General features: G+C 35.0%; 1 protein-coding gene across 4 annotated transcripts in view; it reads left to right on the top strand.

The window, feature by feature from the left end:
- Nucleotides 1-18784, top strand: part of LOC128203048 (uncharacterized) — a 59594-nt gene that overhangs the window by 22002 nt on the left and 18808 nt on the right. For all 4 annotated transcript variants that reach the window (XM_052904298.1, XM_052904297.1, XM_052904299.1 and 1 more), the window contains 3 exons: nucleotides 1309-1379; nucleotides 2461-4286; nucleotides 5451-5638. In XM_052904298.1, the coding sequence (XP_052760258.1) occupies nucleotides 1309-1379; nucleotides 2461-4286; nucleotides 5451-5638 (2085 nt within the window). The remainder of the gene's footprint in view (nucleotides 1-1308; nucleotides 1380-2460; nucleotides 4287-5450; nucleotides 5639-18784) is intronic.

The following is an 18784-nucleotide window of genomic DNA, read 5'->3' as shown; positions in this document are numbered from 1 at the left end:
TTTCTGTTTCTTTAAATGCCCAAATTATTTATGCTAGATGTACGGATTAACCCGACGAACCAGTACACTGCAAATAACGACCCGAACCATAACTATTTTGTTGCAAACGTTTATGTAGATCTTTGTTGAGATAATAGATGTTTACCTGAGAAATCAGATGCTTAATGAGAAATTGACACCTGCAAATGGGGTTTATTTGAATTCCCTTACCCAACACGGAGAACGCCTAGGGTTTCGTCTTTCTTTCATAAATACATAGATTTGGTTTAATCGTTGAATGTCAGCATAAAATTAAATTGGTATTAAAAATGTACAAAAAACAAAAAGATAAAAAAGGAGGGTTGTTGTTTTCATTTGTTTTTGGCGTCGATAAAAATTATATATTTTTCAGATGTTTGATGGTACTAGTGCATGTAGTTCATGTTGTATTACCATTTTAAAAGTAATAAAACTGGGCATTTCATTTTGAAATAATATTTTGTCGCTTTATATTCATTGTTTTCAACTTTAGCACAAGTTATATGATTAAATGAAAAGTGATGGTATTCAATACTGGTCGTGATTGAATCTAAGAACGATATAGCTAATCGGATTGCTCGATATAAAAACGGTCCTATGCAGTGACGGGAGTTAATGATGTATGACCATAAGATTGACTTAAGTTCTATATTGAATACCACCCCAGTATAAAAAATTTGTCAATTATTTGTATTTTATATGTTATATAAAAGCATTTGCACTTGGCTGCATTTGAGAAACGTTAAGTGTGTTGTAAATACAAAATTCACAGTCACACTGTTATTTTCCTTGGTTCGATGTATTGCCTTATAGCACACCAAAAATAATTATAGTTCTTAAAGCTGCACTCTCACATGTATATAACATTTTGAAAACTGTTTTATTTTTTGTCTTGGCATGAGCAAATATTTGCGTAAATATCTGCAAACCAGTGATAAAAGACTGCTGACCAAAGATCATATCGCAGATTTTCATTTTTCCGTTCGAAAACTAATGTTTTATGACTAAACGCGTTACTAACGGTTTAAGTAAAAAGCATAAAACATCAATAATTGAACTTAAATATGAAATCTGCGATTTGATTTTTTGTCAGCAGTCTTATTTCACTGGTTTCCATGCATTTTCGCATAAATTGGCTCGTTCCAAAAAATAAAAAAAATATTGTCAAAACGTTCAATCTGTGAGAGTGCAGCTTTAAATGTGATTATATCTATAAATCATGATGTGAATGAAGTTAAGTGTTTGATTGTGAGTGTTTATTTTTCTCACGCATCAATTGTGTATTTGCAGACGACAGATTCTGAAGATGACGTCACCGCACGTGCTTCAGAGGACTCTGCCCAAAGACGGAAGTTAAACACGTGAGTGATGGTTTCACATTTCCGTTTAGTTTGGTATTAATAATATGAATTAGACAATAAAAACAATTAAATCTGTCATGAATGACACATAATAAATTATATATCACAAGGGATAAAAGGAAAATAAGAAATGAAATAAAATGTTAAAGCTGCACTCTCACAGATTAAACGTTTTGACAACTGTTTTAATGTTTTGTCTTCGGACGAGTCAATTTATGCGAAAGTGCAAGAAACCCTGTGATATAAGACTGCTGACAAAACAGTGCAGATTTTCATATTTAAGTGCAAAAATGATGTTTTATGCATTTTTCTTGAACTGTTAGTAACGCTTTTAGCCATAAAACAATAATTTTGGAACGGAAGTATGAAAATCTGCGATCTGATTTTTTGTCAGCAGGCTTATATCACTAGTTGGCAGATAATTACGCAGAAATTGGCTCATTCCGAGAGAAAAAAATAAAACAAGTTGTCAAAACGGTAAATCTGTGAGAGTGCAGCTTTAAGAGCAGTAAGGCTTACTCCGAGGAGATGTTTATATTATATATAAGTTTATATCATAATACATTGAGGGAATTAGCTATAAATGATTCTATTTTAGTGTCACTAAGAACGTTAGAAGTTACACTCGTATTTAAAATCAATGCATACACATGTTGAACAAACATAAATTTTGAGTGATAACGTTTTAACTACTACTTAATGATGTACTTAGTGAAAATATAAATTACTTATATCAAGATTAAAACCGTGTATTTAATAGCTGGAAATGCAAAAATATTAAATGACTGGTGAGTGCTAAAAAGATTTACAGTGATCAACTTTCATCTCATAAGAAATATCGTGTTTTCTGCACATTTCTTTCAAATTCAACACGGTATCCAACATAAGAAACATAATTGTTTTCGATATTCATTTATCGTTTTCAGAAAATTAAAACAATTGGTTTTAGTGGGTTATATCTTTTGTGGGAGTAAGAGTGCATCTTTAAGGTTTCACTCTCGTGGTGCAACTCGTTTAAGGAAATATAAAAGTAATACTTATAACCTATATATATGTTTATCCGAGTGTTCTTTCTTCGCAGATATTTCCTCGTGTTAAAGCGTCGCTCGAGCATGGCAATGAGGGCTGACAACTCTGTAAGTCAAAACGGCGGACAATTTGGTGAGAATTGCCGTTCTTTCCTGAAGCGGGTCACCATGTCTGACCTCGCGATTCCTGATCACGTGGGCCAACTGACTGACCAATCAGAGAACAAGAAAGTATGGGGCGTGGTTCTGGACATGCTTTTCTGCGTTTTTGATGACGAAAAATCAGAAAAGCCCCGTGACGTCATTGTCCTCCCAGGATGCAATATCAGACCGCTTGTGTACAAAAGTGCTATAAATGGTGTACATAATAATTCACAAACTGTGTCAGGGATTTCTAAATTCCAGTTTGTCATAGATGACTGTAGTTCCAGTCGCAAATACATTTTTGGAGTTGAATCGCAGCAGCAATTAGATATATGGTACAAGGTGCTGCAGAAAGCGTCCACTCTTGACCCAGAAATGACAAATGACATTTCTACCTCAAACGGTCGCGAATCTCCCCTGACTCTTAGCCCAAGACGTCTTTCACTGGATGAAAACATGTATAGTACCGGTTATTTCCCTTCCCAGGACTCACCGAATCGCAAGCAAAAACTAAGCAGTCCAAGAAGTTCAGAAAGCCTCGATACAAATGTATCCACAGACGACAGTTCTGTTAGCGGTAGTAGCCATGTGACATGTCAACCAAGTCCACGTGGAACACCGGGCATGATGCGAAACGAAGGCAGACGACAGTCGATTCAGGATTTTAAAAAGAAACTGAGACGCGAACACCCTGAACCGGAAGTGTCGAAACATCAACCAATCAGAGCTATGCATTTTGAATCGAAGCAAGCAGACGACACCCCTCATGTTCAACCAGAGAAGAAAATGAAAGCCTTTGGTAGTCTTGAGAACTTGTTAAAATTTACCCGTAAGAAACGGAAGTCGCAAAGTGAAGATTCTGTTTCCAATGACAGTTCAAGTATTGTCAGTTCGAATTCTGCTTCGACAGAGAATGATTTTAGTCAGGCGTCAAGATCGGTCGATATTAGTGCACAAGAATCAAAAATGGGTAAAAAGAAAAACAAGCGAATGTCAAGGTCACTGGAATTCAAAGAGCCGAAAAATGGCGTTAATTCAGGTATAGTCAGACGTGCGTCTGACATAAAAGACAGAGTGTTCAGCAGACGACCGTCAAAAAAGTCTATTAAGTTGGGCGACTTACAAGACTTAAGCATGCAAGGATATCTCCATAATAAACACCACTTAAAGTGGCAAAAACTTTGGTGTGTCGTATGCCGTGGATGTTTCTATGGTTTCAAATCGCAATCAGCAGACGACACGGCCCAACTGTCCGTTCTACTTGCCAATTGTGCCGTTGTTTATGTGTCAGAAAAGGACAAGCGACAGAAGCACATATACATTTTCAAACTGACTCGAGAACGTTCAAAAAGCATTTATCTATGTACATATGTCTATACTGACCTTATGAAGTGGTTGACCGTCCTTCAAATGGAATCTAACAGTGTCATATCAAATGTGGACAACATCAGACGACCGTCTGAGAGCGAAAACGAGAGCATATGCTCGTCTTTATCTAGTCAAAGTAGTTCCATGGTAACAATGTCGTCTGCCGCTAGTGCTTTGGCCAATGAGCAACAGGAAACCTCAAGGTCAAGGTCAAAGACGAAGAAAAAGGCTCCTCCAAAACCGCCACGTCATTCCTCGTGTCCGCCTCCGTTGTCACGTGACTCAGGGACCTCGACAGGGGAGGAAACTCTCACTTCCGGTAGCATGAGTGCAACGTGCGCGGACGAGCAGGCGTACAAATCACAAGGTAGCTCTTTGGCACAGACATATATTAAGGATATCATGTTTTAAATACTTTATAGTTCATGTTTCTTGGAAGATAATACAATCCATCGGAATAAAATATTATAAAACTCTTTAGAGTTACCATAATACTAGTAAGGATGCATTCTTAAAATAAAAGACTCATACGCCCTTTGTCTTATTTAAATGTCTGAGATATAAAAAGAATAAAACAATGGTTAAATACGCCAGACAATAGCACGTCTCTTTAACAGTAAATGAAGGGGCGCAATCAAAATATATTTTATCTGGATTGATGTGTAGTTATTCCCCTTTATTAAGTATGCGCTTAAATAATTAGTGTATGGGTGCTACAGCTTTTAAAACAAGACTGGCGTATTATTCTTAAAAGATGATGGTCGTGTATTATCATTTACAAACGAATATGTGCCAATTCGACTATTATGTCTTATTTACTTGAGGTACCTTCATAAACGAAACAAAATGAACGCGATTGTGAATTATCTTTCTTATCTGGTTAAAGATATAACAAACGGTTTCTGGCTCTGCAACCATCAATTTAACACTCGTATATCTTGTTCGAGGTGTTCACAGCTTTGCGCAAGTTCGTGCATTCATTTGACATTTGAGCTCGTCTGTTGTATTTTGGAGAATTCTGTCGAGATATTATCATTAGGTTGATTGGTGCCCTCATTCGCGCCGTATTAAACCGACATTGTCGTTGTGCAAAATCCGTACTTATAGCACATAGCCTGAAAGCCGCTCAAACTCATGGTGCACAAGTAATTCACTCAACGTATATCGCACTAGAGGATTTAGGGTGTGTGCACCCGGTGCCCCCCCTTAATTCGTCCAAATTTTATTTTCTATGTCTAAAATCGGAGAAAATAGATAATAAAATACGTTTCAAATGCAAAATTTCGAAATTGTGCACCATGAGTTTGGGCGGCTCTGGTCAAAGGTTAAGCCCAACAATTACGCCACCTCTGCCGTCAATACCTGAAAGAGCCCCTGCATCGTAATACTTGATATAGACTGTTCTATTGAAAGGTATCTTTTTTCCCCCCAAATATCTCATTATAAAATAAAATTGCACTGTGTCACACAACTTTTCTGGCATACAATAATCGAAAAAATAAAAAGTTATACTGACCATTCTTTGTTGCAGACGACTTGCCTCGTTATGACAAAGCAGTTGCGCATGTGTGGCAGAACGATCGCGGGTACCTGTTCAACGCCATCAGAGCGAAGATGACGGCATATGGGAAGCGGAAGCCGGAAACCATCTACAACAAGGAATTGCCGGGTACCGGAAATGAGGGTCTACTGGTTGTCCAAGATGGCGGCGAAAGAAAGGTTTGTGCTAATTACAAATGTAACAAAAACCCGCTTAATTGAGGGATAAAGTTACTTGCAATTATAACTGATGTCCAAAAGCGAAGAGCAGCCAGTGTCAATAAAGGCTCTGAAAGGCTACACATAACTTCATAACTGGTCATAACTTTTTTAATTAATTAATCCAAATAAATAAGTTACACTCGAACCCCGTTGGCTCGAACTCCAAGGGACCGGCGAAAATACATCGAGCCTCGGGGACTTCGAACCAAGCGGGAATGTTTTCCTTCAGTAGAAATCGGTCAATTACTTCCAGTTCGAGCCAACGAAGAAATCGAGCTAAGCGAGTTTGAGTTAACGGGGTTCAACTGTATTTGATTTGATATTAGATATGACCATCGGACATATTATTTTTGGGAAATTATTATATTTTTTGCGTCCAATTTGTCCGCCTGACATTTCTGAACATCGTATGTCTTTCGCAATGACTCATTTTGTCTCGGTACATAATATTTACTTAATTTAAATCGAGTCATTTGTATATTTGTTTACGTTTTAAGACCTATGAAACGGCAAATAGGTTTACCCGAAGCAATCAGTTCAATAAATTTCTTTCTTTTGTCTCAAATTAAACGCGGCTCGAGTGCAAATCGAAAGCCATTCATTATCAAACAATTGGGGGACGGCCCATTTACTCGGAGTATAAAGCAATCACGTCAGATGGTTAATGAAGGGTCATTTGGGGTCGGTATCATAAATTGGCCATCAAACGCGTAATTGAAACTCATTATAATCTTGTTGTGGGTACCTTTGGTTTAAAATTTGTGTTTAAAATGCACTTGATTTGAATTTGTTTGCCCTTCCATTGAACCTCAAGATTGAGTATAGTTCAATCATGGCATCATGGCTTATTTATGCATACGTTTAAAGTTTTACAATATGCATGTTTACATCATGACTAAAATGGTTCGACCGTCCATATACTGCGCAGAATCATACTGGCTTGCTTATGTTGGCTCCCTGTACTGAAATACATGATGCAAACCCCAAATGCGTGACATAATTATGGGCCTTTACCAACAATAGCTGTATGTTACATTATTGGTTCTACAGTCGAACCCGGTTGGCTCGAACTCCCAGTATCCAAGGGACCGACAAAATTACCTCGAACCTCGGGAAATTCGAGCCAAGCGAAAATGCTAAACTTCAGTTTAAAGAAATCGGTACTTTACATCGAGTTCGAGCCAACGAGGTATTCGAGCCAAGCGAGCTCGAGCCAACGGGGTTTGACTGTATAAGAAATCCCGTACCTTATGCAGACGGCATGCTGCTCGCTAAAAGATAAAGTAGAATATAGTTAATTCATACATATATAAATGTTTTCTTTCTTTAAATGAAAACAAAGTAATATTGTTAACTTTGATTTACAATCACGTTAGATTTATCATTGTCAAAACTCTGATGAATGAGTTGTACGCATGGCATCATCGCTCTTGTGTACGGGAATGACGTCGAGACGATCCAACGTTTTCTTTATGTGAATGAAACCCCCCTAAGATCCACAACTGAACTATTCGTTAAAGCAAATATTTATAAAGCACAGAATATAAACTTCTTTCCTGCCAAGTCACACACAACAATTCATGGGAAATGTGCACCCAAAAACTACGGAATTGTACGTCATTCCGTTCAAAACAGGAACATAAATTTTCATTAATAGACGTAGATAGAACAATACAACGTGTGGAGATGACGAGGCCGTTAAAAACAAACACTTAAATGGAAACATTGAGAAAGTATCAGAATAAGCAGAAAAAAGGTGTTTGGCGTTATCAAAAGTACAAAAAATGGTATTAACACATGGCCAAATTTACGAAAAGTATAAATATTTAGAAGGAAGCACGCACGATCTTGTTTATAGACAACCCCATAAAAACAATCTCTCCAAGATAATTCCAGAGCTGTGGACTGGAGAGGTCAGAGTCGGAAATGAGATGATGATTTATACACTGAAAATGAGGTACTTGTATGTGTTGCAGTATCAGTTACAGATGGGTTATAGATATCAAGTACAATTAGTGCTCCATATTTTTCTTCTTCTTCTTCCTTCTTCTTCCTTTTCTTCTTCTTCTTCTTCTTCTTCTTCTTCTTCTTCTTCTTCTTCTTCTTCTTCTTCTTCTTCTTCTTCTTCTTCTTCTTCTTCTTCTTCTTCCTCTTCCTTCTTCTTCTTCTTCTTCTTCTTCTTCTTCTTCTTCTTCTTCTTCCTCTTCTTCTTCTTCTTCTTCTTCTTCTTCTTCTTCTTCTTCTTCTTCTTCTTCTTCTTCTTCTTCTGCTCCTCCTCCTCCTTCTTCTTCTTCTTCTTTTTCTTCTTCTTCTTCTTCTTTCGAGAACTCCTACAATTGATGTATACGACGAGTGTGTAACAATTCAATGGTTAAATAAGTAAGTGAGCATACCGAATACTGTTCATATTAATACTAACATCATTACAACTGAGAATCATTTCAAGTACATCATTACAACTGAGAATCATTTCAGTACATCATTACAACTGAGAATCATTTCAGTACATCATTACAACTGAGAATCATTTCAGTACATCATTACAACTGAGAATCATTTCAAGTACATCATTACAACTGAGAATCATTTCAGTATATCATTACAACTGAGAATCATTTCAGTACATCATTACAACTGAGAATCATTTCAAGTACATCATTACAACTGAGAATCATTTGAGCTCTTCATTACAACTGAGAATCATTTCAAGTACATCATTACAACTGAGAATCATTTCAGTATATCATTACAACTGAGAATCATTTCAGTACATCATTACAACTGAGAATCATTTCAGTACATCATTACAACTGAGAATCATTTCAGTACATCATTACAACTGAGAATCATTTCAAGTACATCATTACAACTGAGAATCATTTCAAGTACATCATTACAACTGAGAATCATTTCAGTATATCATTACAACTGAGAATCATTTCAGTACATCATTACAACTGAGAATCATTTAAAGTACATCATTACAACTGAGAATCATTTCAGTACATCATTACAACTGAGAATCATTTCAAGTACATCATTACAACTGAGAATCATTTCAAGTACATCATTACAACTGAGAATCATTTCAAGTACATCATTACAACTGAGAATCATTTCAGTACATCATTACAACTGAGAATCATTTCAAGTACATCATTACAACTGAGAATCATTTCAAGTACATCATTACAACTGAGAATCATTTCAGTACATCATTACAACTGAGAATCATTTCAAGTACATCATTACAACTGAGAATCATTTGAGCTCTTCATTACAACTGAGAATCATTTCAAGTACATCATTACAACGTAGAATCATTTCAAGTACATCATTATAACTGAGAATCATTTCAAGTACATCATTACAACTGAGAATCATTTCAAGTACATCATTACAACTGAGAATCATTTCAGCTCTTCATTACAACTGAGAATCATTTCAAGTACATCATTACAACGGAGAATCATTTCAGTACAAAATTACAACTGAAAATCATTTCAAGTACATCATTGCAAATGAGAATCAATTTGAAACCGTGTAAGTTGAAAGATTTACATGTTTTTGATAAATATAAACTAAATGAGCAAACTATTGTATCAAAATGACTAAGAAAATACTTTCGAGCAAATATGTGAAACGGCTTGTCTTTCAACTATACTATTTATAAGCTTTTTATGATTTGTATGCACATTTTCATTTTGCACAATGCTTACCAAACACGTACAGGGCCGGTATTCAATAATGATCTTAATGGGATCTAAAAACGATGTAGCTAATCGGATTTCTTGTTATTAATAACTGACTAATAAAAGGAATGAAGTCATTAATGAATGACCCTAAATTTAACTTAATTTGCATATTGAATATAACCCCTGGTAAAGTTAAATTTTGACTTCAAGCCTGATACATATTATTTTTATTAGCAATAGATATGTCACTTTTTTAATCTTTAAATTCCAATCAAGGGTGTCGGCTATCTTCGTGGTTAGCTTCGGTATGATAACATAAGTAAAAACCTTAATTGAGATTTTCAAATTGATTTTTTTCTTTGCTTAAATGCAACGTCAAACTGTTTTATGCTTAATCCTTTATTACATGCTTTGAAATGAATGTGGGAAATTAGCCCCTAGGACATACGCTTCTAATATCAAATGTGCATAGGCAGACAAAAGCCCCATTCATGATATTGCTTTGGAATATGTGTAAATGTCATGGTAGTCTGTTATGGGAACCGCTTCAGTTTCGTGTCACGATGAGTTTGCAAACTAACAACCACTCATCAAGTTTTGCTTTCCATGAGCAAATACCAGCAATGGGTCCATTATTATGACAGAAGTATACTAATTATAACAGTTTTGCTGTTTTGAATCAACACAAACCTTCTATAATGACTTTTCGACTCATTAATAAACAACAATAACACATTCAGTATGAATAAGAATACAATTTTCTTGATCAAACATCCAGACAGTCAAACAAACACGAAGGAGCTACCATAAATACCAAAGGTCATGATTAAAATGTTTGTAAAAGAAAGCAATAAAACCGTCTGTTTTGATACCCAACCAACGCCAAACTCTCCAACGTTTAAAGGGACATGTTCATGCTTCAGGTTTGTTAATTATCTAACAATTTTTTTTTATTCATTTGCATGATTATGCAAATAAATTTACAAAGATGTACATATCTATACACATTTTAATATTATCTGTTTTGACTATTAAACCCTCATCAATAGAACTGTTTAATGTTTATATAATTGTATTATAATTATTCTTTTATTGAAATACACGAACTGAAAGGCCAGTCTTTTGCGACGTTTGACCATTCAGAATAAATGTAATGAACATTACGCGTTGTATACTTAATGTTGTAGTTCTAATGATACTTTATCGGACACACACTAGTGAATGTGCTTTTCAGCCCTCTGGCGAAGATACGCCACCTTTAATGCCATTAAAGAAAATTTACGGACAGAAATAAATTAAATTCTACCCCGGATACGATCGGAGTATCTTGCTGATCAATCGTTGTCCTTCGGTAATTTCCGTATTGGTCCGTAAATTGGAACATTAATAGCCAAATGCGATCGGAGTTCCTTAGGGATAAGTCGAAAATTTTCGGCAATTTCCGTGAATGGGGGGAACGCAACCGGAGCACCTTGGGTATATTCCCCGTACATTTGGAAACCGATCTTGATCCGGACAAGTCTATAAAGCTTTAGTGGTCGCCGCTATGTGGGGATGCTTATTTTCTCGTGCGAATGTTCCAACGAGATAAGACTTAAACAGTTAGTGAAAATCAGGAATTCTGAGTTGGATATCGCGAAATCATTAGATCGTAGTCTTGGATTTTGCAATATGGACATTTTTTTGCAGACTGGGTGGTTATAATCTTAACTTTTGATTTTGAAAAAATAAAGTGTTTTTTCTTGGGAGGCAATTAACTCAAAAAGATTTGCACTTTGTGTTTAGTGATAATATAATTGTTATGTCACGAACCAGTTTTTAGGGAATATTTGGCTCGATCTCTTTGATAACCTGGTAAAACTTAGTACGCTTGAATAGAGGAGGTTTGTAAAGGATTTAGTTGGAGGTATAAACAGACTGGAATTGAATATTAATAATATATGAAAATGAATGGACGTATTCTGCGGATGGATAAGCAGTTTTTAGATCTAAAGGTATGTTTTATCTGCTTTGTTTGAAAATGTATATTGACCATATTAATAGGTACTATCACGGTACTGATACACTTATATGATGTTAGTTGCGATATATAATCAAGATAATGTAATAAAAAATAAAGCTTGATGGAGAATAAAAATCGATTACAATGTTTAACTGTTGGATAAAGCAAAAACATATAGGGATGCAATAACTTTTCAAGCGCTATATCCGTAGTGACGGCTCTTTATGTATGTATTGTATGTCACTCATATACTTATTATAATCGTTGTCATTCGTAAGAATACTCATGTATCTCCTAAATTTTAGACAATAAGAAAATAGTAATAAAACAACATTGGACCGGGTACCTTAGCTACGCATGTGCCATATTTATATTTTACTTATAGTCAATTAATTTTAAGTATTTAAATCAAATGCTTACAAATAACGTAAACTTGTTTCTGCGTTGTAATTCCTTAAGCAGTCGAACTTCTAATTTGTCCAATGGCATGGCAGTATTTTTTTCAAATGTTAACGTACCTTGATATTAGTAAATCAGCGCTCAGTCATTAATAATTTATTAAGGTGAATCGGATTTAAACAGAAGATATGCCAGTAGGCAAAATATAATGTCGACCACTAAAAGGTAAAATACTGCACACCATTGTAAATCTGAATTGTGTCAGATAAGCTTTGGACGGTTAATTTGATTTTTAAGTCAAGTATACAGGTCTACCTTGAATGTCAGGGTGATTGCATAATAGTGTACATATACTGTCTGGTTTCCCAGACATTGTTTAACTAGAGCCCAGTTTGTTTTAACGTGCTTTTGTTACGGACAATTTACCATTGACCGCTGTCCTTTGTATCATTGAATGGTATTTAATTCGTAACAGTAACGATAGTGACAATTACACTGTCATAACACTCAAATAGAATCACGGTTTTTATAGCCTACGTCCATTTATAAATACTACAACTGCGGTTAGATTTTCACTACCAACACTTAATTTGATTGTATCTCTTTGTAAACGGTGATGAAATAGAAACGTAAATGGACCACAAAGCGTTCAGAAGTTGTTGATATCATGATAGTGGCCCAACTATGACATCTTAATTGAATTTGGACACATGCTTATGTTAATTATGTATGTACGTATACGTTCTCACCTTCTGCAAACGCACGTATACAGCAATAAATGTATAATGAAAAAGATGGCATTATTAGTATATAACTTGATGCTGCTGCTGATCATAATGATTGTGGAAATGATTTTGTTGTTGTTGTTGATTTTGTTGTTGCTGCTGCTACTGATGATGATGATAATGATGATGATGGTGTTGTTGTTGTTGTTGTTGTTGTTGTTGTTGTTGATGATGATGATGATGATGATGATGATGATGATGATGATGATGATGATGATGATGATGATGATGATCAGAGACAGTCAAGAGTAACGAGCATGATACATAAGGCATTTCCTATTACCAAGGGCAGATAAGACACGAATGTTTCTCCCTTACAAATCCCCTTGATCACCCATTTTTGCATTTGCGGACAAACTGCCATCGGCATTTCACGTATCTATTTTGTTGATTTACTATTTTATTTTTGTTATCTATATTTCTATTTCTACCTACATGTACTTACTTAATCGAACGTATTTTTATTGCATGGGGTGACAACATTATTTTATCCAAGTAAAGTAGGGCATTTATTATGCGAGCCGTTATATGTACTGCAGCTGCGGAATATTTTTTATCCCAGGATCTGATTTAGTGGTATACACTCACAACCAACTATACAACAATCGTATATGATTATGCCTTCTATTTCCATACGAATGAGACATTAATTGCTGATTGTTATGTTAAAATGAGGAGCATTATGGCTATGATATAGGCAAATGACTGTAATAAGCTAATAATGATGTTGCATTGGTAAACTAGCGCTACCATCTGCGATGTTTGACATAGACATGGCTCATTAGTTCAGTCGGTGACTTCAAAACGAGTGAAACCTTTTGATCTTTGCGTAATTTAATGTGAGTATTAAGATAATTTAAAATCGGATTTTGTTGAAAACGTTAGCTGGTAATTGTTGTTTATTATGCTTTTATGAAATATTAGTTATTATAATTTATAGAGCATGGTGTTTGGGTTTCAGTGCTTTAATCGTTTAAAGGGTAATACTATTCCTGTGGCTCAGCTCACCAAGTGGTGGTGGGTTCCACAGGCTAACACTATTAGGGCAACAGAGTTACATTCTCTTGGCATCTCAAGAAGGATACCAATAGGCAATACTGGTTTTCTTTCAGAAAACTAAAAAGCAAGCTTGAATACTTACCTCTGTAGTGTTGGGGCGAATGTCTCTTTACTAACCGGTGCATACACGCGAACTTCTTAACAACCCTTTATAGTGAAATCATTAACAAACGTTATATGGCGGTCTTTTTCGTCTGAAGCCTTCTTAATCGATTTATCCTAAAACGATATTCAAATATGCATCCTGCAATCCAATTGGTGGAGATCTGCGAACAGAAGACATAGGCCAGATAAAATAATTCATATTTAAAAACAACAACAACAACATTATTCAATTATATAATATGGGCATATAGTTTGTGCAAGATATTAATGGTACAGTGCAAATCACGATAACTTTATAGAGTAGTTCACTAAAGGCTACTGGCATGTTTACACCCTTGCATCACCATGGCAATTTGACTTTAATGTGGTTATCAAAGGGCATTGTCTGAATTTTATGTCCCTCAGTTTAGGATATTGTCCTGTTTAGTGATATGGAAATTTGATACATATTTGTAGTAATATACAATGTATTACACTAATGTAAAGATTTTTAACAGTGCATTCATTTATTTTATCCTCTAAAGTTATTTTATACTCCCTTAAGGGAAGGGAATCACTGCTACGAGTCGATTTCGTAAACCCATTAAGGGAAAAAGAAGAAAAAACACACACGTTCGTATCAATTTTAAACGGGCATGAAAAAAGTTAACACACAAAATTTCCGATCCGCATTTGATATAAATAAACGCAATCGCAAGTTCTCGGCGTTGGTTCCGAAATTGACTATTTTTAGGCTGCTGGACACAGGCCTACAGACGTTAGTACCGCAAATCGAAATCAGTTATCGTTAGGTATTTTTGACATGGCATGTTAAATAAATAATGCGTCTGGTTAAAAAATGGGACATATGGTGTAATGCGGTTTCAAAAAAGCGCAAATTAAAAGACCGCTTTATTTAAATACGTTGATAAGATTGCAATGTTAATGTGAATTTGAAAGCAAGACGACGAATCTTAATGATGAGGAACCGAGGGGAAAAAGGTTATCATAAATATGCAGAAAATGGAAATGTGTTGACTAAAACACCTTGCCTTTATTTATTTACTGCAAATAGTCAAAACGTCCTCAGCCAATATCGGGTTTCATTTAATTAACTTAAAACTAGCAAATTAATAATTTTGAACTAGAAATAAACTTAATCCTAGTACATATAGATTTATCAATTACTGTTATGAAACTATCTAAAAATGTTATCAATTTACATTAGCTATGAACCTTCAGTTCCTCAGTTCACAGACACTCATCGGTTTAAGTTTGAGGCCACTCAAAATATTTCTTAGATTCGATTTTATTGTTTTTAATAGGGGCGGTTCCGGGATTCGACGTAAGGGGGAGCGTAACTTAAAGGGGCATATCATTTTGACTAGCGTCAAAACCGAAATTTATTTGGTTGTAAGTGTTGGCTGGGGGATTAAAGGTACTCCCACTTGAAAATTTTAACAATTACTTGTCCGAAAATGTCCATTTTAGGCGTATTTTATTTAAACAAATTCTCCCATATTGAAATAAAAAGTAAGCTTGAACGATTTTTTCTCTTTTGTGGGGGGTGGGGGGGAGTGGGGAGGGGGATTCGCTAGTGTATTTGAACAGACTTGTAAAACACTTTCAAGATATTGTCTTTAACCGAGCTTGAATATCCATGTCATAAGAGCGTGGCGACCGCATTTTGTGCAGTTGACTTTATGACACTGAGGCGTCACCTGGTGACATTTTGGGCCGAGTTTATGATACCTTTATTTATATTTGATCACTGGTTTATTAATATTTGATCATCAAGATATGTTACATGTTCAGTTAAAGAACATTAGTTGGAGTTCACTGGCATGATCAATACCGTACTTGTTTCAGCTTGGGAATTTACAAGTTAAAAATAAATTGCCCCCCCCCCCCCTCCCCCCCCCCCCCCCGAAAAAAAATAATCTTATAATTAAATAATTAAAATAAATAAATAAATAAAAAGTAGAAATAAATAAATAAAAAAAAAATCCATTAAAGCTGTAACGTTTACATGCATTAAAACGGGTGTTTGTGAATAAAATAGGTAAACAAATGGATGCTTGGCTTCCCTTTTATTCAGTTTGCCCGGTAACAAATGTCAACCGAACTGAACATGTCAACATCGTTATGATTACCAGTAAACCTGCGCTACAATTAATTAGTTGAAACGAAACGTGCAAATATGACAGTAGTTATAAGGAAGAAACTCACACATGTATGGCTTTGTTATTTATTTGGATCATATTAATGGGTCGAGAAGATGGGACTTTGTTAAAATGATTTAGTTACTCTTTGTTTATACACTCGTATTTTGATTCATTTTTTAAAACAATTCCAATTTATCGGCCGTCAAAAGTGTCCATCATCAAAGTTATCTTCCTTCTCATCAAAGCCGTCGTTGTCTTTGAGGTCATCCTCACAATCTGTAGCGGCAACAGCAGCAACATTATCATTATGATAATGATATCATCATCATCATCATCATCATCATCATCATCATCATCATCATCATCATCATCATCATCATCATCATATCATCATCATCATCAGCAGCAGCAGCAGCAGCAACAACAACAACAAGAGTAGCAGCAGCAGCAGCAACAAGAGCAGCAGCATCATCATCATCAACATCATAATCATCATCATCATCATCATAGCTGGTCATCATCATCATCATCAGCAGCAGCATCAGCATCATCATCATCATCATCATTATCATTATCATCACCACCCCACCACCACCACCACTATCACCATCAACATCAACATCATCATCATCATCATTATTAGATATAATCATCATCATAAGATCGTTAAATGTATCTATATTGATCGAAGATGCAATGAAATATAACCCACAGGCTTTTGGCGAACGCTAGAATACTTCTTGAGTAACTGACACGTACGTATTTTTGTGACAGATGTTTTACAAACCACATAACTTTATATGGATCAATTCCATAATTGAAATGTAATTAGTGATATGATGTTCTGAAACAGAATCAGGGTACGAAAAGTTTAAATATTGCATTTAAAGAATAGATGTTTCTGCACAAAAAACAACAGCTGTTTTATATGGTTAATTATGAAATGTGTGCAAATGGAATGTGGCGTACTTATAATGGGAATTACAAATGTATATACTAACTAAGCTTTAAATTATATATTGCAGCAGCTAAGTACATGGTTGTTATACACCTTTTGTATTTGAAAGCTATGAGGTTTCAACAGAAATGTGAATTTTGTTTATGGTAAATTATGAAATGTTCGGAATTTAGCATGGACCTATACGGGCAATCCTTATTCAGGGCTACATGCTGTGAACTTATAAACATCCGCATGGTATCATACAGTCAACTGATACGAGACCGCGCCATATTTATACGATAATGTTACCACATTCATAGTTTCGTGATTTATGGACAAATATTGAGCATTTTTTTCTAACGGTGTCAGGCGATTTATGATGATTGGTGTTTCTTTTGTGTGTTTTTTTTTGTAAGATTTTTTTCTCTTCTTTATTCTTTATTAAGCAACAAAAAAAGAACATCAACGACGACGACCACGACATTAACAACAACTGCAACAACAACAACAACAACAACAACAACAACAGCAGCAGCAACAACAACAACAACAACGAAACATCAACAACGACGTCGACAACAACAACAACAGCAACAACAACAATATCACTGTCACCAACAACAAAATCACCAACAACAACACAACAGCAATACATTATGTACGTGTACAAGTGAATAATCATTTATAGGAATATAACTTATTGAAGTGTGACGATTTTTAATTTGCATTTTGGCTCACCATTCGTCAATGTGACATGAAAGAGAATCATACCTTATTAATGCAGAAAATGCAAAGTAATATAAAATGGATGAGTATTATCAATTACGGTGAAGACAATGAATTTATTTACAAATTTGAAGTTTATCTTACTGTATGTTTCTTGAATCGTTATTTTTCGTTAAACTTTGGACGAACTGCCTTATAATACAGTGTGGATACATCTAAGAAAGGATATAAAATCAATTTTGAAGACAGAATCATTTGTGAAGAAAACGAAAATTGGATATACTTTTATTTTAGTTTATTTATCTATATGCAAATTTGATAACCTTTTTATGTGTTCATTTAAAAGCTTTGGAGTTTTTTTCTGGTTATCAACGCATATTTGATATAGCAATCACGTGCTTTGTGCTAATGGGTTATATCCAACTAATTAATTGTCCAGTTAACCGAAAAAAATGTCTCACTGTTAAAATGACTTACGTGACGGGAAACTTAAGAGGGCTGTGGAGGCTTGTTGCGTGATATAAGTGACGTACACATGGAGAGTTTAGCTATCTAAAGTGGTTTGAGTAGACAATGTGGACAATTAAAGTGCAGTTACTTGTTGCGTTTGGATGCGAAAGAGGGAGATATTTATGAACAGGCTGATAGCTTTATTGTTCCATGTTTTGCAATAGATACTTTTTACGTTATCTGTTTTGTGTTCCAATTATAAAGCAGTGTTTTGCATAATATCTTAATTGTTGATAAAGTTGTTTATGATACTGATTTGAATGGAAGATGGACAAAACAGTCATAAATTTCGGATTTACATAACTGAAACAGAATCGTTGTTGAGAGAAAATTGTGAAAAGTTAAATGCGCTTGAAACTTAATGAGGATGGCTTTTCAAAGTTTATACCACTATTCATTGGTTTCAATAGAGTTGACACTTTGGAAGGGATAAGTATAAAATTAAATATCAAAACATTCACTTGGCTTTAGGTAAACATTGTCAGTGTCAGTTTATTTTGTTGGGATTTAAATGTTGGATGTACGCAGCAAGATGAGTTATAGAATCAAGATGCATTGATGAATTATAACAGAGATCAAATACAATTTATTATTAATAGAAATCATTTTTAAAGGGGAGAGCTTTACGTAATTTCGCAATGTGCGGTCTACAGACCTTAAGAAGATAGTTAATAATTTAAAATTAAATACTTTAATAATGGTTCTGCTTAACCTAAACGCGCAATTGAAGTCTCTCCCG

The sequence above is a fragment of the Mya arenaria genome, chromosome 9, assembly GCF_026914265.1.
Source record: "Mya arenaria isolate MELC-2E11 chromosome 9, ASM2691426v1".
In the NCBI taxonomy this organism is placed as follows: Eukaryota; Metazoa; Mollusca; class Bivalvia; order Myida; family Myidae; genus Mya; species Mya arenaria.
Note: the sequence above shows the minus strand (reverse complement) of the source record. Positions and strands in the feature narration are given on the sequence as shown.